General features: G+C 35.3%; 1 protein-coding gene across 2 annotated transcripts in view; it reads left to right on the top strand.

The window, feature by feature from the left end:
* The first annotated feature begins 4,222 nt into the window (after window positions 1-4,222).
* LOC306852401 (dedicator of cytokinesis protein 1-like) overlaps window positions 4,223-25,648 on the top strand; it is a 231,446-nt gene continuing 210,020 nt past the window's right edge. For both annotated transcript variants that reach the window (XM_079389174.1, XM_079389173.1), the window contains exon 1: window positions 4,223-4,400. In XM_079389174.1, coding sequence (XP_079245300.1) covers window positions 4,358-4,400 — 43 coding nt within the window. In that variant the 5' untranslated portion in view covers window positions 4,223-4,357. The remainder of the gene's footprint in view (window positions 4,401-25,648) is intronic.

Here is a 25,648-nt window from a genome sequence, read left to right as displayed (position 1 = left end):
TTAAAGCTGTTCACACACTGAGGATCCATCTTTGCTGTGTGAATTGGGACAAACGGCGCACTAAAGACATTAAGCTTTCTTAAATAGCTCACCGTTTTCCTCTAAGCCTGAATATAGACTTTTTTGTTTCATGTTAGACACAGAAATGCAGCTTTTCCCAGAGGTCACTGCGTCTAACCTACATCATTATTGTAATTATGCTGACTCTTGTGTTTCCTGTCAGCCCCTATGGACAAGGAAAGAAAACTATGTTCGGAATAGTATAAAGTATACTTCCATACTGCTCTTATATTTCTGTAGCATGCATAGTGTGCACAGTGTTTAACAGTGTTTTTTTTATAAAATGTTTCTAAAATCTTGGCACATTGGGAATAAAACTGTCCAGTTTGGTCAAACATGTCTTTAAAAGATCAACATTGCATGCATAAAGATAATACATACTGCTCTTACTATTTTGTCAGTATGCATACTGTGCATAGTGTGTACAATTGTTTATTTTGAATATAAATATTCTCATCACATGACACCTTGGAAATGAAGATGTTTAGTTTGCCTTTTCAGTAAAAATATCTTTAAAAGATCATGCATAAAGTATATATGCATACTGTATACAGTACATACTACTCTTATTATTTTTGCAGTATGCATATTGTGCACAATGTGTAGTTTTTACTAAAATGTTTCTATAAATATTATGACATGACATCTTGGAAAACAACTAGTCTTTTTAGTAAATTATGTATTTTTAGTAAATGTCTTAAAATGATGTGCATAGCTACTGTACTATGTTTGGAATAGTATACTACCTTACTAGTCTTATTATTTTTGCAGAAGTGTGTAAATTTGTTCGGAAATGTTTTTATAAATCTTTTCATTTCTTAAAAAATATATATTTTGTTAGTATTTTTAGCAAAACAAAGTCTTAAAAATATCAATATTGCACACATAAAGAATATATGCATACTATATTCATACTGTTTTTATTATTTTTGCAGTATGCATACTTTGTGTGCACAGCATGTAATTTCTGCTAAAATGTTTCTATAAATCATTCATCATATGGCACCTTGGAAATAAAAAAAATATATATTTTTTTATTAAAAAATAGTCTTAAAAAGATCAATATTGCATGAATAAAGAACATATGCATACTATATATTATGTTCAGGGTAGTATAATACCAAACTGCTCTTACTATTTTTGCAATATGCATACTGTGCACAGTGTTTAATGTCTTCTAAAATGTTTCTATAAATCTTCTCATTACAGGGAACCTTGGAAATAAAGGCTTTAAGTAAGTCTTAAAAAGGTACAAATTCCATGCGTAAGCAATTAATGCATACTCTACAAAGTATTCATACTGCAGAAATATAGTAGTATGGTAATATGGCGTTCTGAATTCAACGCAGCGCCCCCTGCAGACGGATGATGAATCCGAGGAAAAGTGTGTGATGTGTTCTCGTTAGGAGGAAGACTGATATGAAGTATAAATAAACATGTAAAGGCAGATTGGTGTGTGCTGGGTTTGTTCCTATGATGTTGGGACATGTCAACATTCTTCTGCTGATAACAAATATCTTCATCATTAGAGGAGAGAGAGAAGGAAAAGAGAAATGAAAGCTTGCATGACTCACACAATCAAAACAGCCCTATCCTGCTCTGTACATCTATTTCATGTTTATTCCAAACCATTATTTTCCTGTGATCAATTTAGTATTTGTTTCTAATTTTAAGTGGGTAATTTGCTGTTTTGTTCTCGGTGCTTTGGGCCGTGACTCAAGCCTCAGCATGGTTTACTCTCTGTATTTACGGAGGGATTTCCTAATTAAAGCTGACAAATGTCTCAGAGGCTTAGAGCAAACAAATAAGAAAGGCACAGGAGAACAATTAAAGGAATAATTCACCTCGAAACAAAACTTCTGTCAGCATTTACTCCCCTCATGTCGTTCCAAACCCTTTACTCCAGTTACGCGTGTAACATTTGATATTAAAAAATGTCATATATTGAAATGAATAATTTCACCTCTTTAACCATAATTTATTTAAACATATAATAATTAATATTTTTAAGATGGAGTTTCACAGGTTTTTTGTTGTTGTTGTTGATTGGGTGTGAGGCAAGATAATAATTCATAAATAAATTTGAAATGTGCCAAAATTAAATTAAGAATATATATGTAAGGCGACTTTCACATAGCATTAAAAATAAATCTGCTTGTTTTAGCAATAGTAATAATAGTGCTTGGCTTAGCAAACACCAATAAAAAGCTGCAAAATCTCTCTTTGTGCTGCACGTTTCACTGGGTAATGATGATGAAGTGTTTGAGCTCTATTCTTCAGGCTGAGAGAGCGAGAGAGAGAGAGGTGTTTAATGTGACAGGGTCCGCACTAAACCAACAGGCCTCTGATATATACACTGATGAATGGTAAACAGCCTCTTCACCCCGCCTCGGGGCCAGAAAGCGCTTACACTAGGAGAATAAATCATTCATTTCTCATAAAGGCATCTATCTGTGGGCTAACAATGAAAGCACATTTCTGCAACATTTACACCGAAGCTTCAGATGAACACAAAGGATGCAGGAGCTTCTTTTAATGCCGTTTTAGTCAAATTATTAAAACGTTAACTGCAGGCTACAAAACACAACGGCAAATGAACAGAGAAGTGGAAGCGTTGCATGCATAGATGCCATCAAAAAGGCTCATTCTTGAAATGTTTTGCATAGTGTAATGATTCCAAAGACAGTCTTTGTCCCACAGAGCAGCTTTAATTGCAAGCATCTGGGGATGGTTTGTGTGCAAAGCAACATACTTTCACAGAAACAACAATTAACCTCAAACAGAGTGATAATTTCTCTGGAAAAGCAGGAATTAAGTGAAGTCGGTGGCTACGAGACAGTATCCCAGAGAAATCTTTTCTAATTGGTCCCCATAATCAAATTTTCAGCAGTCACTACAGTCTGCAGCTATTTATGACAGCGAAAATTGTCTCGTTATGATTATTTGAGGATTCATAATATATTATGCTGTGCTGTTAATTTTGTTTTTTTTTACTCAAAAATGGAACAGACACAGTGGAAAACAGATTAGTCTGTCTGTGTAGACCCTGGTTAAAATAAACATTATAAGAAATTGACCACATGAAAATTACATTATAAGGAGTTTCATCATGGTTAATTCAAAATGCAAAAAATCTGGAATCCTCCATTATAGTAGGCCATCATAAAGTGGCATAAGGATCTCTGTTTAGATTCAGCTTTTATACATGCGTGCATATACACACACGGTGGTGATATGTACCATATCATGGTTCCAATAAAAAAATCAAGCAGCACAACGTTTTTTAAAATTGATAATAATCAGAAATGTTTCTTGAGCAGCAAATCAGCATATTAGAATGATTTCTGAGGGAACACGTGACACTGAAGACTGGAGTAATGGTGCTGAAAATTCAGCTTTCCATCACAGAAATAAATTACATTTTACAATATATTCAAATAGAAAACAGGTATTTTAAATTTAACAATATTTCACAATATTAATTTTTTTTACCTGTATTTTTGAACAAATAAATGCAGCCATTGGTGAACAGAAGAGACTTTTTTTCAAAAACATTAACAAAATCTAATGGTAAACCAAATACCAACCCCAAACTTTTGAACGGTATGTGTGTATTAATTAATTAATTAATATATTTATTTTTGCATAATTTTACGATATTAGAGCTTGATTAGATAGAAATGATGCACGAAATATTCCTTTCACAATTTATTTAATTAAAAATTATGGGAATGATGCCACAATTAAGGGATAGTCGTGTTTTGGGTAAAAATTGAAACAATCTTCATAAAGTGTTTATTTCGTGTTTTTAGACTTTTATCATTTTAAAAATGTAATGATTAATATTTTCATGGATTTTTATAGATTGGAAAGCCTGTGGGGAAAACGTAAATAAGTAAGTAAATAAATAAATAAATAATACATTTTAATATGACATTCATATAACTAATATTAAAAAAAAAAAAAAAAAAAAAAACATACATTCATAAAAGTATCCGGTGTTGAAGAAATGTATGCCAGGTCGCCACGGTTGTAGTGTTTTTACTTTCCTCTGGTATTTTGGCTGAAATTGCAGTTACCATGGTATTATTTGGTGACGCTGGTGTCCCACATGACGACAAGTTTCTCATATCTCCCCCTCGCGGTTCATGAGTTCAGTGATGGTGGAAAATGGCGGCTAGATGAGTCTTTCCACTCCTACACAGAAAAGAAAAAGTGTGTGGAAAACCTCTGGATATATTTTTGGAATATCGACAACAACAGTCACGGGCGTCTCACAACACCTTCATCAGTGAGGATGTCGTGCTGGGTGCCCACGAAGAAGGAGAAGTATGGAGTTGGTGAGTAGAGAAGGACCAAACTTCTTCATGTCCCATTAGAAAAGTTTTGGAAGAAATAGTGAATAGAGTTTCTCTGTGTTCCCGGCTGGTTTGGATTATTGAAGGAGGACTGTGCTGAAGTGTTTTTATGATTGTGGGTCAGTGTAATCAGTGCGCTGTCGTGTATTTGGAGATGTGTGTGTGTGTGTGTGTGTGTGTTTTTGGTGGAGATTGAGACAGACGCGCCTAGTTCCAGTGTTTCCTGCGCGGCGGCCTGAATGGAGCTCATGGATGCATTGTTGCTCATTGTTAACCGCGCGCTGATACTTTGTAACAACTTTTCAAGCGGACACGTTCTGTAGTTTCGCTCTTGGCGCGGAAGATTCTGAACGCGCTACATTCTAACAGCCGCCGCTGCTGCGTTCACTCGCCCAATTGTTTTGTGTATATCTCAGCGTTCCCACTGTCACGGACAACCTGAAAATGTTAGGATATTTAAAAACTGTGATTTCCATTCACACAATTTCTGTAGTGAATATACATGGCCTAAAATTAGGATACACCGTGAACTGAAGTGCTTTAATAAATCCGTATCAAACTCTAATAACTGGAAAACTCATTCAAAGTTATCGGTCGAAAGGCGAGGGACGCCTGATGTAAACACATTCGTTTTATTGGGCTACTATATACGTGTAACTGTTCATATCTGAGTTTTAGAGCCTATTTTAAGCGAATTTTTCATAAATGTATGTGTAAAGTGATTTGTATTTTGTGCCTATATCGCATTCATCTCTCTGAAATACTTCATTCTGATTGGTTGGCAGCATTGGTCAGCATTATTTCAGTCCCTGCATGCTCACCTATATTTCATGTCTGACATTATTTTTCTGCTTCCTTTTGACTTACTGTACTCATCAGAAACTAACATAACTACTGTGTTCCTATACAGCGTGCCCGAGTATGTATAGAGCTAGATGTTAATCAGCTGTAAAGGAAAGTTGAACTGTATTTTCCAGGCGTTTCTTCCTTCTCGTATGTAATGATAGACTGGAATGTTTTCATGCTATTCGCTGTGTGCTGCCTCATTGCTCCAGCTGTGATTGACAGCTCTGAGTTGACATGGCATGATTAGACATGAAAAATTGCACTGGATGATGTGGAAACTTGCTTTTGTTTTTCATGGGATAAAACATAAACAAACTAAAAAGGGTAATTGCAACTTTTTGTCTCACAATTCTGAATAAACTTGCAAGACGTAAACACAGAATTGTGAGATAAAATGTCACAGTTACATTTTTTTTAATTTACTGCCAGAAACGGGCTTTCACGTCAGGGTGATGCTGTTGGTGTTTTTCTAACTGAACTGTTTATTTGAACGTCCATTGTAGTGTTGATATATCAAATGTTCACTTAGAAAGTCCTTGGGAAGATCTGTTTTTTTATTTTTTATTTGGGGATGATTTAAGGATATAAAAGAGTCTTACTTCCAACTCAACTGGAGAAGAACTTTATGGGTTGCATTAAATGGAGGATCAGTAGGACTTTTTATTGGCAGCAAACTCATAGTCTATCACATAATTCTGGTTTTATCTGCTCTCCTTGATGGAGACTCAAAATATCTCCAGCATTCATGATGGATAACGTGTTCTGCTTGCAGTAGGAAAGGAGAGGAGTTGTTCAGCTCTTTTGAAATATTGTGGGTAACACATTGTGAGAGAGAGGTTGCTCTCTGAATGCGCTCTACCTGTTTGTGTTGCTCTGTACTTCCACTCTGAGTGCAAGGCGGTGTGTAGAAATGTCTAGTCTCTGTTGTGTGTGTGTGTGTGTTTTTGTGTGTATTTTTATCTTGAGGGCGGTTGAATTTTACTCTGTAATGTTGAAATAGGTTTGCCTCAGAGTTGGTGTAATTTAAATTCTCAAGTGCACTAGACTGAGGTGAAGCCATTTCTGACTATGGCAGGTAAAAGAGGAACATGTTGAAGCACATTTATGTGTGCTGCTTCCTTGATAGTCTAACTGTTGAAAGTGGACTCATTTTCTGACTGTTTCCTGATTAAATATATAATTGATTATGTTTGCTGTCTTGGACATAGACAGTCTTATCATTGTACCTTGTTCTTTAATAACATGCACTGATGTTCATATTGGGCAGATTCTGTGTGTTTTGCATTTTCTTCCCCCTCCAGTTAAAGATATGAACCTGGGTTATTATAGTTTTAGAATGAATTAATAAACTAAATATATAAAATATTCTACACACCCACACACACATATGTTTAAAAAAACAAAACTGAATTACTAAACAACCCAAATTCAAGTGAAACACAATATTTACTTTATAACAATTTTTTTATAACAAAGCATTTTTGCTGTTTATATGTAAATTAATTATGTAGTGATTAAAATATACTGTACTTTCTTTTTAAATTGTAATACATTTGATAAGAATTTTTCATGTGATGTTTTACTTGCCATTTCTTTGTAATTAATTGTGAAATTTAGAGTGAAAATTGTTTCTACTCTAATTTTTGGTGAGTGATGCCTTAAAATCTGAGCTCAAGTGCTCAGAGGAGACACATGTAAGATGCATGTTAATATAAAGTGTAAACATTGAATAATTTCAAGCTGCTACTTCTGAGCAGATCACCTGAAATGCATGCATGTTGAGACAAGGCCCCCTTGTGACATGTGACAAGGGGGCTTGGGTCTGTCCTGAATGTCTGGATCAAAGATTTAATCCGAAAGACTCCTAATATAAGTCCTGACTCTCACTCTGTGGTTTTCAAATTAATTTCATTGATGCTGAATCCAATAATTTAAAGTGGAATGGAGACGGTGACTCTGAGATGATTAAACAGAGTGTTGGGTTTATAGTTGAAATGAAACTGTCTACATCAAAACACACTAGCTGTAGTTAATGTTTAGTGATATATTCTTAGCATAGTTCTGCATTCATCATGCTTAAAACACAAACCTTGTGAAAGCGCAGAGTTGGTCACATCTGTCAGTTTATGGTTTTGATATTAATGGGTTAATTTTCACGTCCTCTATTTTCAGATCCTCCGCACACCTCTGTCTCTGTGCATGAGTAAGTCTTGTGGTATTTCAGGAAGTGTTCTCTGAAAGAGGTGCGCTGCTTACGTGCTGCCGTCCCATAAGAGTTTCCAAAGCAGCTTTAATAGGCTTTGTGTGTGTAGTTTGTTCCATTCATTCAGGCCTTGAGCAGAATAGCAGTGAAGTTTGCTTTGAGAGCTCTGCACGAAGATGGCTGGCTGAGAGAGACGGAGGCATTGTGGTGATGCATGAAGAATACAATTACTATTTACCACATGAAACTTCTCAGATGTGCATGCGTTCATACTTAAATATTCACCCATGTTCACAATCAGGATTTTTCAGTTATTTTATGATCTGCATATTCTATGCAGGTGTCTGATATTTTAACTTTTCATGATTTGTTTGGTGTGTGTGAATCATTTCTGAGCTTCTGTTTCCTTCTCTTGTTTTGGTTAGTCATTTTAATAACCTGCTTCCTGTGATGGTAGTTTAAAACCAGTTCAGCTGTAACTTGTTTCCTCCAGTTTATGTTGTACCTGGCATCTTTTGCATATCTGAAGCATCTTTTTATGATGTGCTTGCCAACCAATTAACGCTTAATTTGGATGATTACATACCTTTCTGATTGAAGGCCTGGAAGTAAACATTGGTTGAGAGATTTAACGAGAACCAGCCATTTGGAAAGGCATCTTAGTAAAGGTGCCAGCTCTGCACTTCCATAAAAAGTCTGGCACATGCTGAAATTCAGTTTTTCAGTGTGTTTGTGTTTGTGATTTGTCTTTTTGAAAGGTCTCTGATCTGGAGCTGGTTGCCATCAGGCGAGAGGTTCAGCTGAACTTCCTGCATCCTGTAAATATTCGGGAATTTCACAGACATGCTTGGAATATTTGCACGGCGCACCAAAACACGAGACGCCTCAGTCACCCACAGGCCATCTCAACAGTGACGGGCACTTAAAGGGACAGTGTCTTTTTTTTTTTTTGAGCAATAGTTAAACAATAGATAGTTTAACCTCAAATGAAAATGAGTTGATCATTTACTCACCTCCAGGTCATCCAAGATGTAGAGAAGTTTGTTTCTTTATCATATTTGGAGAAATGTAGTATCCACTTGCTCACCAATGGATGCTCTGCAGTGAATGGGTGCCGTCAGAATGAGAGTCCAAACAGCTGATGAAAGCTGGAATCCACAAGTAACATCTTGTGAAGCCAAAAGCTGTGTTTATTACAAATAAATCCATAATCAAAACATTTGTAGCATCAAACCAGTGCTAAAATACAAGTCATCTATCCATAATATTGCTTTCTCCAGTGAAAAAGCTGTCTTGTCTGAATCAGGAAAGAAATACGCATAGATCAAGCAGAGTTTACAAGCCAAAATATATATAAACAAATATGTGGATGGATTTTGAAGTGAGAGGACAAGTAGAGATGGACTTTTTCACTGGATTATGGACTTGTATTTTGGGCGAAAGCTATATTTTGAAGTTAAAAACATCTTAATGATGAGCTTGTTTCTTACAAATACGCAGCTTTTGGCTTCACAAGAGATTAACTGAAGGACTGGAGTGGTGTGGATTATTGTGATGTTTTTATCAGCTGTTTGGACTCTCATTCTGACGGCACCCATTCACTGCAGAGGATCCATTGCTGAGCTAGTGATGTAATGTTGAATGTCTCCAAATTTAATGAAGAAATTAACTCATCTATGTCTTAGATTGCCTGATGGTAAGTACATTTTTAGCAAATTTAAATTTTTGGGCGAACTGCTCCTTAAAAACCTTGTAAAACACTGCATTGTAACAAGTCTTTTCCAACGTGTAAAAATTGACTTATTTTTGCACAGCTTTTCTTTTTTTTCGTTGTTTTGTTCTCTTTCATTCTTTCTGTAATCACTTCAGATCTGTCATCCAGCATAATAACACATTGTTTGATTGGTGACATTCTCAGATTTGTAGATTTATGCTTCATGCTGCTTGTCTTCACATAACAATGTTGAAGACAGACGCATGCAAATGTCATATCGGTTACCCCATATTTGCAGTCGCGATCAAACGGGTGTTTGGAGTTTGACTCTGCTCATTGTGTGCATGTGAAATGTGCCGAGCCACCGCCGCTGTTCTCCTGTCCTTCATTTCTGTCACGTTACCGTCACTCTAATCCCTTTTGATTAAAGCTGAAGTGTTGTGTTGCAAACACCGCGGCATTAATATGCCATAACACATGGATGAGAGCGATTCTTTGTGTTTGGAGAGGAGGATGAAAGACTTCCCCTTCTTACTGTTTGTCGATCCTTTGAGGCTTTAGCTAAATAACAGCTGAAAGATTTTTCTTGCTGTATGAATGATTTATTTCAGTGTGCCACTGTAGAGCCGGCATGTGCCTTTTCATATTTACAAGCCTAAATCAATCCAGTTCAGAGAAATAAGAGATTAGTCCAAGAAGTAGATATTCTGAACAGTTGTAGCCTGCGTGAAACTTTATAGGGTGATTTGCTTGCTGTGCAGTCACTGTTTTTGTGGTTACTAGGGTGTTGTGGACGGTTGCTAGGGCATTGTCCTGTGTAAATCTGAGTAGTTTCTAGGGCTTTTTCTATGCATCACAAAGGCTTGCCTAGTGGGTGTTGCTAGGTGCTTGCTGGAACATTGCTGTGCAGTGATGCACTGATGTATTGTTAGTGTTTTTAATCATGTTTATGTGGTTGCCAGGGCATTACTATGCAGATACTTAGAGTGGTTTTATCACATTGATATGCTAGGGTATTTCTTCTTATTATTATTTTGTTAAAACAAACTTTGCTGTGCTTGTTTGTAACACTGCACAATTTGGCCAAAATGTAGTGAGTATTATTTAGTCATTGATAATGATGAATAATAATAATAATAATAATAACAACGACAACAAAAGTCAATATTAGAAATACTGCAATGCATCACATATTAAAATAAAAAACATGAATTGTAAGTGTGCGATTTGATTTTATCAAAGGAAAATAAAAATAATAATTAATAAATATTACTATTGCGATATTTCACTGAAACAAAATAATTTAAGGAAAATATGTAGTAGTAGTAATAATAATAATAATAATAATAACAACAAAATATTACTATTGTAATTTCACTGTAAAATAAAATATTAAAAAATATGTGATAAACAAAAATAAATATTGCTTATTTAATGTTTCATTGTAAAGTAAAATATCAGACATTTTAAGATAAAAGTGATAATGATAATTAACAACAATTTTTATTTTACAGTACAACTGTAAAATTACAATACTGATATTTTAATTTCTTAATTTTAAATGTCAATTCAAAGTTGGAAATTTAAGTTAATTCTATCTATTTTTTGAGTGAATGCTCTTGATCATATTGTTTTCTTGTTAAATTTGCTATAAATTTTAATCCGTCATAACTGGGCCTTCCGGTGACGTCTCCAATTTACTCTGCTTAATCCCCGCCCCCCGCAGGCTCACTTTCATCTGCCTCCATTTTTGAGTGCCACACCCACATCTCAACATCCGATCGACAACTGATGTATAGAGTCCCGCCCTACATTTCTCTTCTTCAGTAATCCATTACACTCGGATGTATATCACAATAACCTGGATGTCTCTGCAAACTCCACTGAAACTGTACTGTACTGAAGAGCCTCTCTCTCTCTCTCTCTCTCTGTCTGTCTGTCTGTCTGTCTGTCTGTCTGTCTGTCTGTCTGTCTGTCTGTGACTGTAGACAGTGTTGTTTATGTGAGTGAGTGAAGTGACATACGGCCAAGTATGGTGACCCATGCTCTGCATTTAACCCATCCAACGTGCACACACACAGCAGTGAACACACACACCGTGAACACACACCCGGAGCAGTGGGCAGCCATTTATGCTGCGGCGCCCGGGGAGCAGTTTGGGGTTCGGGGTCTTGCTCAAGGGCACCTCAGTCGTGGTATTGAGGGTGGAGAGAGCGCTGTACATTCACTCCCCCCACCTACAATCCCTGCCGGCCCGAGACTCGAACCCACAACCTTTGGATTACGAGTCCGACTCTCTAACCATTAGGCCACGACTTCCCCAAACAATGTTGGTATTCTGGCGGTTTCTGCAGCGGTGGACAGGATCGCGCTACCCAACACTTTGGCTCTCTAGATAAGGAAATGCCACTTCCTTTGGCTTCAGTAAAGCCGCCAGTGAGAAGTGCAGCTTGACTGAAGACAATAGTTCTGTTTGTACTCTCACACACATGCGTATAATCTCTCATTATCTCCAGTGTGCTCCTGATTAACCTCAACCACAGTCTGGTCTGTGTTTGGACCCTGTCGGATGAGAAGTGTCAGAACGACAGGATGGGAGATGAGCGCGAGTGCTCAAGAACAGTGACAGCGATGATCAATCATGACAGCACTGTTTCGTGACTGCTTTTTTAAAAATTCACACTAATCAGAGTTTACAAAACCAGATTGGATGCAGCGTCATTTCTGGCACTGTAATTTCTGTCAATGCTCTTGTGTGGTATAAAGTGGTATAAAAATAAATTATGTAACATTTCATTTAGTAATTAATCTATTAATTGTAGAATAATTGCAATGCAAAGTCAGTGAGTATAAAATATCATATTTTGATGAGCATTATTGTACAGTCTGTTAGCTTAAAGCAACACAAACTTCAAAAAAAAAAAAAGTTGTGTGCAGAAAATCCCTTTTTTAATTTAATTTAATTTAATTTTAATTTTATATCATCACGGCAGTGTTACATTGTGCATATATATTGAATAATTAACTGTTTTTAACACTGAAGTTTACTTTTTTAACGTTTCATTTATCTAAAAATCATAAATCTTCATGAATAAATTGAATTCAGTTTTGATTGAAACCTATTGAGTATTGAATATCGTATTTTGGTGAGCATTATTGTGAAGACCATTAGCATAAAGCAACACAAACTTTGTTAAATCCAAGTGACAAAAAAAAGTAAAATGTGCAGAAAATGTTATTTTATTTATCATGGCAGTGTGACATTGCGCATGTATTTTATTGAATAGTTAACTGTTTTTTGTTTTTTTTTCACTGAATTTGTTATTTATAACATTTGAGTAATTCATCTTTTTGTTTTTAAATTTTTATAATTTAGTTTTATCATGGCAGTGTAACGTATTATCTTGAATAATTGAAGGTTTTTAATGGAGAATTTCTCATTTATAACATGTCATTTTGTAATTTGTTCAAATCATGATCAAGAAATAAAATGACTATCTAGTTTATTTATATTTGAATATTTTATAGCAAATTAGCTTTTTCATTCTTGGTTTGTTGCCTTTTCATGCAGTTTGAGATGCAAATAATAATAAATAAATAAAATTCCCCTTGTTTTTCTTTTGATTTGACCTAAAAGCCAGTTCTCAATTCCCAGCCCATTTTTGCACTCCTGGCATCCAAATGGTAATCAAAGATGTGTCTTTTGTTCAAAGCTCATTTCCTGTTGAATGTGTTGCTCTTATGAATCTCTGCGTCTCTCTCTCCTTACAGCCTGATTAGTTCAGCATCACTTTGTCCTTTTGCCTTTGTTTTTTGAGCAGAGGACATTAGCTAATAAACGTCTCTGAGCAGGACTGATGATGAGCCGCTGTCAGGACTTCTGCCAGAGGAAAGGCCACTGAACACCTTAAAAAAAAAAAGACAAGTGAAGTCATAAATACGAGATTACCAAACTCCCTGTTTTTGCCAATTATTCATAGAATATTTTTGTGTTGATTGGCAAGTTGATTGGCAAAGAAGATGCTTCCTCCTTTAATAACTTCAGTGTTGCTAGCAGCATTTGTTAGTAACTTGTTTAACTGTAGTTTGTCTACTTTAACTTGGCAAGCTACATTTTGAAAGCTTCCTCAGCATTGATGTTAGCATTGTGTTTGGCAGGAAATATCCTGTGGTGTCACATGTCCTTGAAGGAAATTTCCACAACTACTTAAATGCACACATGCTCACTCATACGAAGACGATCACCTCAAATGCACTGCATGCTCTATTTTTATAAACAGTACAGAATAGTTCACCCAAAACTGAAAATTTGGTGCTAATGCCAGACCATCCAAACAGTAGGTGCCTTTTTTGTCTTCAGTATTAAAAGTAAACTAGCTGAAACTGTCATCTTTGGTGATTTCATAATGCAAGTTAGTAGCTATGAGAGTCAAAAAGAGCATATCAAGGAACACAAAATAGGTACCTGTGGCTCCTGACAATGCATTGAGGTCTTATGAAGTGAAACTATCTCTGCAAGAAACTGAACATTATTTACCACATTATTACCTTGAATCCAGAGCCTCAGGCAAACTGAGAAATCTGATTATTTTCCACAAACTGGATCTTTTGTAGAGTTTTTCAATGAGCTAGTTTAAAAAACAGATTGACCATAATCTATGCATAATGTAATATAATGTGAATAAATTAGTTTACCTTTTACATAATGAGAAACCATAAAAATATAAATTTGACCCCTTCATTCAAATGCGTGGTTCACACATGTAGGAATGCATCGATCCGATACTCAGGATCAGTATCGGCTCCGATACTGGAATTTCTGTTGGATCGGGTATCGGTCAGAGGAGACCGATCCAAATCCGATATTGTGCGTATACTATTCTATGTTATTGTTAAGCCCCACGAAAGCACAAAAACATTAGAAAACAACATTGTCAAAGTCCAAGTGTTCTGAAGCCGTTCCATAGTTTAATGTGAGGTACAGATGAATATTCAAGTTTGAGTAAATTCTTCTCTCCGCTGCTTCTGTCTGTCATCCGCCGTTCAGCATTCAAAGTGTCCCGTTCGGTTAAGACAGTCAAGACGATGAAACTCTCTCCAAGAGCGCTCAATAACTGAGAGTTAAAACTGTTAAATGAAAAGGATCAATAAACTATGCACAGATTTAATAAGCTACGCACCAATATCTCTTTCCTTTGTGCTTTGAACTTCTCTATGTGGAGCTGTGCGCTGTGACTCCGTGCTGCTTCAAGCGCATCATTCTGCGCACGGGAAGCCATAAGCACTTTGTGCCACTCTCTATTGGAGCTTTTCGTATTATAATGCTTTTGTGCAATGAAAGATTATTTAAAGCGTGTCTTGTTCTGTCCTATCAAGGCTATTAATTAATGTATAGCACAGTAATGGAGGCAGCAACATTTATGATATATAGGACTGCTCTATCATATGTCACTGCCTTCATTGTGCTATACATTTAAAACAAATGTCTTTTAATTTTGTAGTTTATATTTATAAATAAATTTACTTGTTTTCATTAATGTATTTTACAACAATACAAAGAGCAATGTGTAACATTTGACCAGATATAGTCCTTCGCATATTCACTTTTATTTGTTCCCCATGTTATCACTAAATGTTTAGATTTTATAAAATTGTGCACTCATGATTTTTCTAGAATAAATTTGGCTGCTAAATTATCCACTAACCTAATTTATAATAATATTTTTGTCATAGATTATGAATGGGCCTGTTTACACGTGGTCATGTGTTTTCGCTGACCGGATATCTATCTGATTTGTTAAAACGTTTCAATTTACACATGGCCACAAAGTCGCAAAATGGATATAAATCCGATTTTCAATTCCTGCGCTATATTTAAATGTAACGAAGTTCATGTCAAGGAAATTAAAAGATAAGCGCTGCATTTGATTAATTATCAGCTCATTTCAAGATCAAAGACCGCAATAGGAGAGCACGTGGCATCAGCACTGGAAAGACAAGTTTGTCTTATACTTTTAATGAAGAGTATTGTGTTGATCGTCTGCGTCTTACTTCCAGTTTCATTCGCGGCAGTTTGCATGTCTGCTTGCTTAAGAGGTACTCAGCTACTCGTCCGCTGCGATGCGTGTTGCACTATAATGTCATATAGCATATAACACGGTCTCACACATTTATTTTTTACATTTTGGGACATGTAAAATTTACAAATGTGGTTTCAACAACCAGATGCTTTTACACATGTCCAGTTTCGTTTGGAATGCGGCCCAGACCTCCTCCCGAAGTGGTTTGAGCGATCGGATTTATATTACAAAAGCATGAAGTTATTTTTGTTATTTTTCATTAAAATGAAGTTGTCTAATAGATTGTGTTTAACACACAAAAGAGTGACACAGAAGTATAGAAATTCTACATTGATTTAAAAAAGAAAAAAAACTGTGATCGGATCGGATTTGGCCGATACTCAGAATTTTCTGGATCGGATCTGAAAAAATTGTATCGTTGCATCCCTAACAAGTGCATATCAGCAGCTCTTAATGCCAAAAATAGGCCTATGTCTAAAAAAAAAGTGGTTTGCCATTGAAAAATGTTTGCTTTAATAACTGGATCTTGATTTGCTTGTTTGTAAGTACAATATTAAGCACTGAGGTCTGTTTTATCCTTTAGCGTGTATCTTTCCCTCCCTCTCTCTCTTCTTCAGTATCTTTTATGAAGGTTGAACTTGTATATTTTTATTTGAAAGAGTCAGAAGTCCCCAAGCATACCTGCCAACCGCTGACAGATTTCAACCTAAACCAGTGTGAATGTCGTAAATCCAGGTCTCTGCTATATGAGAATGAGTGTTATCGTATACAAGCATGCATTTCTAGACTGTGATTGTGATGTAATGCCTCTTTGGAGTTGTATTTCTCAGTCTGAAGGAAGGCAGCGTATGATCCCTTAGAGACATCTGAGTAATTCTTAATAGATTTTCAACATGAATTTTGAATAATCTGGGGATTATGGAGTCGAGTTATGTGATATTATGAGCTTTGGTCTGAGAAGATGCGATAACTGGATTTCTTGGAGGGGAAACGCTCTGGGTTTAGGGTGCAGGGATGTTGCTCTAATATAAAATCCCTCCCATTAAAAGTCTTTTTAATACATGTGTGGTGATCCAATAAAATGTGTAATGCATGTCTTTTTTGGTATGTTTCTTAGTCACATGGGGGGGGGGGGGGATTCCAGCGGTTTGGGTGGCACAAGCACAAAATTAACAAACAAAAACATGAAAACAATGCAAAATTGGGTTATTTCTGTTTTGTGGCTTAATCTTGTTGTTGTAGACTATTTTGCATTGACTTTGGTTATGTGATGCAAAAAAGTTCTAAATAGGTAATAACATGAAATTTGTGCAAGTTGATGCTGTGAAGCTAATTGAGTTATTTCTGTTTTTCAATTTTTATACTTCGTTAATGCACTATAGCTAACATGAATGAACAATTTGTAATTTATTTTTTTTACAGCATTTACTAATCTGTATTAAGGTTAGGTAATAAAGAAACTCATGTTTGCTCATGTTAGTTCTCTTCATTCATGGTAACAGATACAACTTTTAATATTAAAAAGGGCATGGGTAAATGTTAAAAATGAACATTGTTAAAAATAGTTTATTGCTAGTTTATACAATGTTATGTAGTAGGGGTGACACTGTTTGCGGAAAAAAAACAAACCGCACGGTTCTCCTCACACGGTTCTTAAATCTGACAACGCATGTGGAATATGGTTTGTTATAAATAACACTAGGTTCGGCTAATGTATGTTTCTGTTAATGGATGTGCATTCTGGCTTCCCAGTACATTACAACAACAGTGATAAGAGAAGGAAAATCTCTCTCTGAAGTATTGTGTTTGAATGGACAAATTCACCCACAAATTCTGTCAAAATGCCCGTCTTGGTAAGTATCCTATAGCAGACATAGCCGGGTGAGCGTACAGTATCAGTGCACAGGACCAGTGCATTCTCTTAAAGTGACAGCACTTTCTTAATATTAATCAAACAGCAATAACAAAGAACAAACTCACTGCTCTTGATTGAATCGCTTTTGTAACTTTAATAAAGATTAATCTTTAATTTCTACAGTCAAATATTCAATGCTGTTTTACATTTGATTACTTTATTCAATTTCTGTACCTAAAAACTAATGCTATAGACCTACCTAAAAAAACCTGAAAATCACTGATTATTTTACATTTGTCATTTTTGGGAAATTGGGGAATACAAAGCGATTCATCTTGAAGAGGCACGTCTCAGGCATTGTTCAAATATTTTATTTGTATCTTTACTCTATTGTATTTTTATTTGTGCTGTTGCTTGTAGTTAGATTATTGTTATTTAACAGTATAGTGTTTCCCTAAACATACCAAACCATACTGAAACCGTGACTTTAAATACGTGATACAAACCGAACCGTGAAAAAGTTGAACTGTTCCACCCCTATTAAGTAGTGTTAACAAATGAAACCTTATTGTAAAGTGTTATCAAAATTATACATTTTAATAAAGATATTTTTAAGATTTTTTTTCTGCAAGCAATATATTTGTATATTTTGTCAGCAAACATTAATTTAGTGTTTTTTAAGTTTTCTTTATAGAATACGTGTTACAATAAATTTATATATTAGCAATAATTATTGAAAATAATTTTCAATAATAGCTGCGGTTTAGACAAGTGTTATTTTTAGCATTAAGATAGTTTAAGTTAATATTTGAAATTACATTTTATTTTTATATTTTGAGTTCAGAAGTTTTAGTACTTTTTGTGGTTTTTGTAATTTTTATTACTTTTTGTTGGTTTTTAAATTTCTGTAGTTTTTATTAGTTTTTTATTTCAGGTTTACTTTTTACTTTAAGAACATCAGTATAAATTAAATGAAAATGTGAAATGTTGCCTTAAACTAGCTGAAATAACATATATTTTAAAATATTTTTTTATTTTATTTCAGTTATTTAAACAGCTATTATGTAACACTGACATCTGTCATTTCATAAATACACTTTTGGTGGGAAAAACACCCATTAACCTGTGGCATTGACTGACATTTAATGTTGATCTGCTCATCACATTCAGCATTTTTACAGGTGCGTCTGTGTGTGTATTGATTGTGTTTTTTGAGGACCTCAGTTGTCCTGCTGGTGTCTGATCTCTCCTCTGGACAGATGGTTGATGCTGTGCTATTGACTGTGAAATAAAGGGTCATTACCCTGCAGGAGACACACACACACACACACACACACACACTCACTTATTTTGTTAAGAAGGCCAGTCTTACTCCATTCATACAGCCCTGCCATTGTGACAGATGGGCAGATATGAACATCATCTCTCTGGCATATTTAACACACCCCATCCCATTGATTGAGATGAGTCTGTGGTCTTTGTTTGTACACAGTTCAGCCACTCTGGAGACCAGACAGTGCAGAATTAAAGTGAAAACCACGTCAGACCCTTAGGTCAAACGTAAAAGTGCAAATGTCCTGGAGGCTTTCAGCAGTGAGTCTGAATTAGATTTTTTCAAAATGTGAAAATCTGTAAATCGGCACATTAGCAGTCAGGAAAAGATGCCTTTTGGGTCAAACACTTGTTTTTACAGCTAAATGGAACATTGAGTGTTTTTGGAGTCATTTAGGAGAAAATTAACTTTGTTTATACTGCTCTGAATAGCTGGTTGTGCTTAATATGTCAGTCTCGTATACAGAGAGTTTGAATTGTTGTTTTTATGCTCATCAAGGCTGCATTCAGTTGATCAAAAATACCGTAAAAACAGTAATATTGCAAAATATTATTTCATTTTTAAATAACTGTTTTCCATTTTAATATATTCTTTAATATATTCTTGTCACATGATCCTTCAGAAATCATTCTAATATGCTGATTTGCTGCTCAATAAATATTTCTGATTATTATCAATGTTGAAAACAGTTATGCTGATTAATATTTTTGTGGAAATCATGATGCATTTATGTTTTCAGGATTCTACAGCACTTATTCAAAATATAAATTAGAAATAGAAAATTGTCCCTTTTGAGCAATTTAATGCAGCCTTGCTAAATAGTGTTAATTTCTTTAAAAAGCTCAAGCTTTGAAGTTATTGAGACACACAAAAATTAACATTTGATGTAATTCAGCCTGATGTGACACATCTTGACATGCAATAGTGAAACTGAGATTTGAGAGCTTTTCAGTGAATGGCTTCTTAAGTTTCAGGCTTTTACTTCCACCAGCACTTCTCAAAGTCCGGACCCACCTCCACTAAATAGATTAATTAACTTTAAAATGTACAAAATTGTAATTTTCCCCAAATTCTTCATTTGTCTTTTTTTTTTTTTTTTTATATCGTAATAACTATCGTATCATATGGACTTCTTATCGCATTAATATCGTATCATGAGATTTTGATGTTGTCAAATCCCTATTGATTTGTTATGCATGTGTATTAAAAACATGTTTTGTAACAACCAGTTGTTCCGGTCCAGATCTTTGACATTGAATTCGGACTTGGATGTTTGAATGTAGACTGAGAACCCCTGCCTTACGCAGATCTGTCATGTGAGTTCAGAAGACTAGCTGAGAAGTTGAATGGATCATCATTATGATGATTTTTTTGGTGCTCAACAGCGCCCTCTTTGGTTTCAACTAGCTTGAACATTTTACATAACGTCTCCTTTTGTGAAGAATAAAAGTCATGTGGGTTTGGAATGACATGAGGGGGAGCGAATGACAATTTTTATTTTTTTATTTTGACTGAGGACTTGGTCAGTCATTTTGAAAGTATAATCATCTCTGTGCTTTTGTTATTTTGAACTAATGTTTCACTGGCGAAACAATGAGGCCCCCGTGAGACCCCTGATAGCGTTCTCTATCAAACACGCTCCAGCTTTGGGCCTGTCAGAGAGCGACATACTAGTAAATGTCAGCGACGTCACGGCTTTAAGAATCCAGTGTGCTCGCGTCTTCACGACTGACAGAGATTAATGACTCGTCCTGTCCTCTGTACCTGTGAGAGACTGAGCAAACAGGGATGAGCTGTTTTAGTGAGGTTTGTTGAGTAATAAGTGTGTGTTCTGTGTGCTTGATTTGAGACTCTGACAGTGGTGTTTCATGAATTGGTCTAGTGTGTGTGTGTGTAGGTGCTGCAGACCTGTGACGTCTCTTATAGCTGCCCAACAGAGCTATTGTTCCTACCTACATGTCATCCTGATTAGGGATGCACTGATACCGATACTGGTATCGGGTATCGGGTCGATACTGAGCTCATGTTCTCGTATTCGTTAAAATGCCCCGATACTAAACGCCGATACCACGCATGTGATCAGTGCCATATTCAGACAAAGAAACACCAACAACAGAAAAACAGACAGCAGAATGTAGTTATTAGAGATTAAGGATGTCTAAAAATGTACATGCAATGAATATAATGCTAAACATTCAGTATTAATGCCTGTATAGCTGATGTGAGCAAGCTGATAAGCAAAACACGCTGAGTGGATCCAGCGCGCGGCGGCGCAGATGCGCGAGCTTGTCGAGTGAATATCCCTTTCTCACAGATATCACTGGAAAGTTTGTACTTCGGTTGGAAATGTCAAAAACGAGTAAGTAAAACAATGCACAAGTTACTTAACAGTAGGGAGAGAGAGATAGAGAGAGCGTGCGCGCACTTCTGTGGTGTGATCTTTATTGATGTTCGCTCAGCACGCATCATTTGAATTAAAACTCAAGTGAATAAAATAGCGAATAAAATGTGAGAAATGTTGAAGGTGTCTGAATAAATTTTGGTTTGACAGTATCTATTTGATAAATGAAGTTAATCAACTAACATTTTACATTCTCATTTGTTTTCTTTACCCAATATTTAAAAAATGTAAAAATACAATAAAAATATCGGTATCGGTACTCGGTATCGGTACTTGGTATCGGCAAGTACCAAAAATTAAAGTATCGGTATCGGGCGAGTTCTGGAAAAAGTGGTATCGGTGCATCCCTAATCCTGATTAGCATACCATACACTGCCTCGCCAGCTTTATTTAAGGAGATCTTTTCTTGATAAAATATTACAATTAAACTATGTATTTATTTATTTTATTGTAATGTATTAAACTTTATATGATTTTGTTTGCTTGCTTATTGTTTATTTTTATTAAATGCATTTTCTTTCTTTCTTTAACTGAGTATTAATGAACTAATTCATTTTGTTTTTTTTATTTATTCATTTATTTTTTGTTTATTTGTAAAATAATGCAATTTTACAAATTATTTGTAATTTATACAAATAATTATTTATATAAATATAAATAATTATTTTGTTGTTAATTATCTAAAATTATTTGTACTTGAGATGTTATTTTAATAGTTTTATTTTAATAGCTATTTTTTTATTAATATACAATTAATGAAATACATTTAATTACTTATTTTTTTTAGGTAATCTATTTCACGGTGTCTTCTCAAGCAGATAAAGTTGAATTTTCATTAGTCTTCAAGAAATCTTAATTTTTCTGAACCTTAAACCTTAGATTGCATAAATTATATATTAGTTGTTTTTTCTTTAACTTGTTTATACAGTGTTTATTAATTTTAGTTGTATTAGTGTATTTTTAATTAGTCATTAATATTACTTAATATATTTAGGTATAATTGGTTTAATTATAATATTTGATTTAGTTTTCAATTAATTTAATAAATTCTATTAGTCTAAAATAAATTTCTTTCGAAACTAGTAGTAACTTTTCACCTTCCCTTACAATTTCAAAACCTAATAAAAGACAAAATTACTATTTAAAGCTGCCAAAAAAAGTAGGGCTGCTCGATAAATTGAATGCGATTGGTCATGCGCATCATGTCAGTAAAGCCGGTTCTGTGATTAGTAGTAAATCTCCATCACCTGCTTACAGATGGGGCAGCATTTAATACACAGAGCCGTAGTTCACTGACAAGCTACGCAATATTGCGTTCATAATTGCAGACCGATTTAACCGCGTGATTACTAAATTGAAGAAATCATTCTGCCATAATGACAGCTGTTTGCGTAGCTTGTCAGTGAACTATGCCTCTGTAATAACAAATGCTGCTCCATCTGAAAGCGCGCATATTAAATAACATGTTTACTCCAAACTCACTTCATAACGTCAGTCGAGTGTTTGAAAGAAATCCTTCTGTGAGATGATGTGGCTTCTTACACCGAATGAGGCACGCAACATATTTCATAGCCTTTATAACTGCTTAGAGTACCATGTTGATTAGCATTGCTTTATTATAATGAAAATTATGATAATAATTTAAATAAGAACTCTTGAAGATAAGAACTTGAAGATAAATCATATATTGTCGTAGTCCTGTGTTTATTAGTCACGCTGAATGAATGAAAGCAGTTAAATCTTCTGTTTATTCAGCTGCTGCGATTGGAATTTCTTCTGCGGGGCGTATTTGGAGTTTCAGCACAAGACCGTCCTCTGGCCTTCCGATGGCAATTTACTACTGATCACAGAACAGTGCTTCATTGAAAGATACCCCTGACAATCGCAGCGTTTGCCTAATCGCAATTGCAAATTCATTTAGATTAATTGAGCAGTCCTACTAAAAAGTAGACTGACTTTACTTTTTTTTTTTTCAGTGAATAACAAATTACATTTATACTGTGCACTACATTGCATTACATTAAGCCATACAACTCTTAATTGATGTTGCTTTTTATGGTGTTTTTTGCCAATGGTGGTTGATAGTTGTCATCACTACTGGTTTGAAACAAGGATGAGCAAATTACAGAATGATTATTTTTAGGTGATTTGTACCTTTTTAAAAATGAGCAGCTGGATCTATTATGAGATTGATTCTGTCATTGTTTTATGAGTGAAGTGACATACTGCCAAGTATGGTGACCCATACTCTGAATTCGTGCTCTTGCATTTAACCCATCCAACGTGCACACACACAGCAGTGAACACACACACACCGTGAACACACACACACCGTGAACACACACCCGGAGCAGTGGGCAACCATTTTATGCTGCGGCGCCCGGGATAAATTATGGTGTGCAGGCCTGAACTGAACACATTGTTGTGCACTGAACAACAATAGCTGATGACTCAGGGCTTCAGAGCGAATCATCAAAATGTGTGCTTTACCTCACCCCTTGCACAATAGAGCTGCAGCTCGCACAAATGTGCTGTTGAGACTGATATTCAACAGTTAGAAAAGACCAGGAGGGTTAACCATCTCATTATGTGTGAAATATCGATCAGGGTTTCTGTTCGTGAGCGTGTGGGTCAGGAATTTCAATTTGGCTCTTTCCTTTTTGCTATTTTGGCTTTTCAAGAGGCTCTTGAAAATGTCTGAGGGCTTTTAAGATGTATTTAGCCTTTGGAGCCTTTGTTGCCACGGCTGCTTTTGTCCTGTTGTTTGGGATTTTGTTTTCTGTGAAAGTTTTGAGTAAAATAAAAAATAAAAAAAAATCTCAGTCTCTGAATTTACTTTTCTACTCCGTTTACCAATAGTTACTTATATATAATAGTTTTTTACTTGTAAAAAATTACAAAAATAAATAAATACATACAATTTATAATATTTTTTAATTACATTTATTTTTATTTTATTCATGGATTGTCAATATTCTTCATTACCTGTTCATTGCTGGTAAAAAAAATCTAGAAGAAAAAAAATCTAAAAATTGCTGGTGTAAATAAACTGCAGTCTAGGTATAATTATTTATTTCATACTGATATTATTTCAGTAATTTTATTAAAATTTTAAATCTTGTGGACTGCAGTTTTTTTTTATTAATGCTGATGTTTATATTAACCAGTCAGTATAAAATAAGTGTATTAAAATGTAATTATTAATATAAAACAAAATCTAAAATAAAACATTGTCAATTAAAGCATTATTGTATTAATTTAAATTTACATGTTTAAATGGAATTATATTTAATTGTATTTATATTTATTAAAATTTCTCTATTTAAATGTATTTTAATTAAATTATATTTTTATTCATTTATATAAGTTGACATTTTAATTTATTTTAATAATGTAATGTCAATTGTTACATATTTAATGTTTTATTTAAAATATTTTATTGTTGTAATTTTATTTAATTTTAATTCAGATTTAAATGATTTATTTAAATGAATGAAAACACCATGACCATAGTTGACCTAAAAGTGAAAACTGGTTGTAGAAGAATTTATATGCAGACATCCACTGTGCTTGATAAGAATGCCCTGCTGCTTTGCCTTACGTTACATGTTTCATAGAGCAACGATGTGTGAAACACTGCTTTATTTACCGAGTGACAGTGAAGCTTATTATCTCCCAGAGTTCCCTGAGCTCATTAAAAATGTGCATTTGATTGGCTGGCATTATGATAAATGTCCATCTTTAACCCCTCCTCTTCGGTCTCTCGACATCCTTTCTTTTTAATTCTGCTTTACTGCTTAACTGGGATCCAGGGGCCAGTCGCATCGGTCCATTAAGAGAGAGTTTAGGAGAGAGCGGCGCTCTGTGAGGTGCTGCTGCGAGGATGTCGATCTGGTCATGACGGTCACTCGCTCTCCGCCAGGGGTTTTTCTCGTGTGGCATTTACACACGCCACTATAAAAAGACAAGGTTAATTAGTTTCATCCGTGTTTCACTCCCGTCTCATTAATGCAGGGTGTTCTGGAGAGACCGCAGGCGGGAGCACACAGGTTACCTCTTCTGAAATGTTTTTCTTTGTATAATTTTTTTTAAATTTAATTTTAGTGTCAATAACTGGATTTATCAGCCTTAATGATTTTCATGAAAGTGTATTCGCTCTATTTTATGATGTACGATTCAGCATGTTGAATCGGGCAAACTGCCGCCGACGTGAGCCCGACGAGAGTGGAACACCCCAAACAAACTAGCTCCACCGTTGCGCGCCATCGGCCCGACGTTGGTCGATGGCTGACCGTCGGCTTGGTGTGTCCCGGCCTTAAGAAGCTACATGAACTGATGTTTCACACCGTTAACCCTTAGTATCAGCAATAATAATAGTGCTGCTCACCTTAACAAGCACTGCTAATTAAGCGAGTCAAAGTTGTCTCTGCCGGTTTTGTTATTGTGGGTATTTGCTGCTGTCTGACCCCTCCACATTATACCCACAATCCTCTCTGCCTCAGAAGTGCTGACCCTCTTGTTCAGGGAGATTCCCGCTGTTTCTCACCTCCGCCGATCTTCTCCTCGCTCATCTAATTATCCTCTGCCCACAGAGAAACCTGTGCACCACGACACGATCTATAGGCACATGCCTGATACGCCAAACGCTTGAACCGCGGTATAAATATGTGGCTAATTGTGCGTCTTCACTTCAGAAGGAATCGATCAGAACAGCTAATGGTATTTTCTCCTATATAATGGATGTTTTCTCCTTGTTGACTGTGATTTGAGGCTGTTTTCACTCGTTTCGATTGCACAA

The sequence above is a fragment of the Barbus barbus genome (genome assembly GCF_936440315.1).
Source record: "Barbus barbus genome assembly, chromosome: 32".
Taxonomy (NCBI): Eukaryota; Metazoa; Chordata; class Actinopteri; order Cypriniformes; family Cyprinidae; genus Barbus; species Barbus barbus.
The sequence above is the reverse complement of the archived record's forward strand: the minus strand, read 5'-3'. Positions and strand labels throughout refer to the sequence as shown.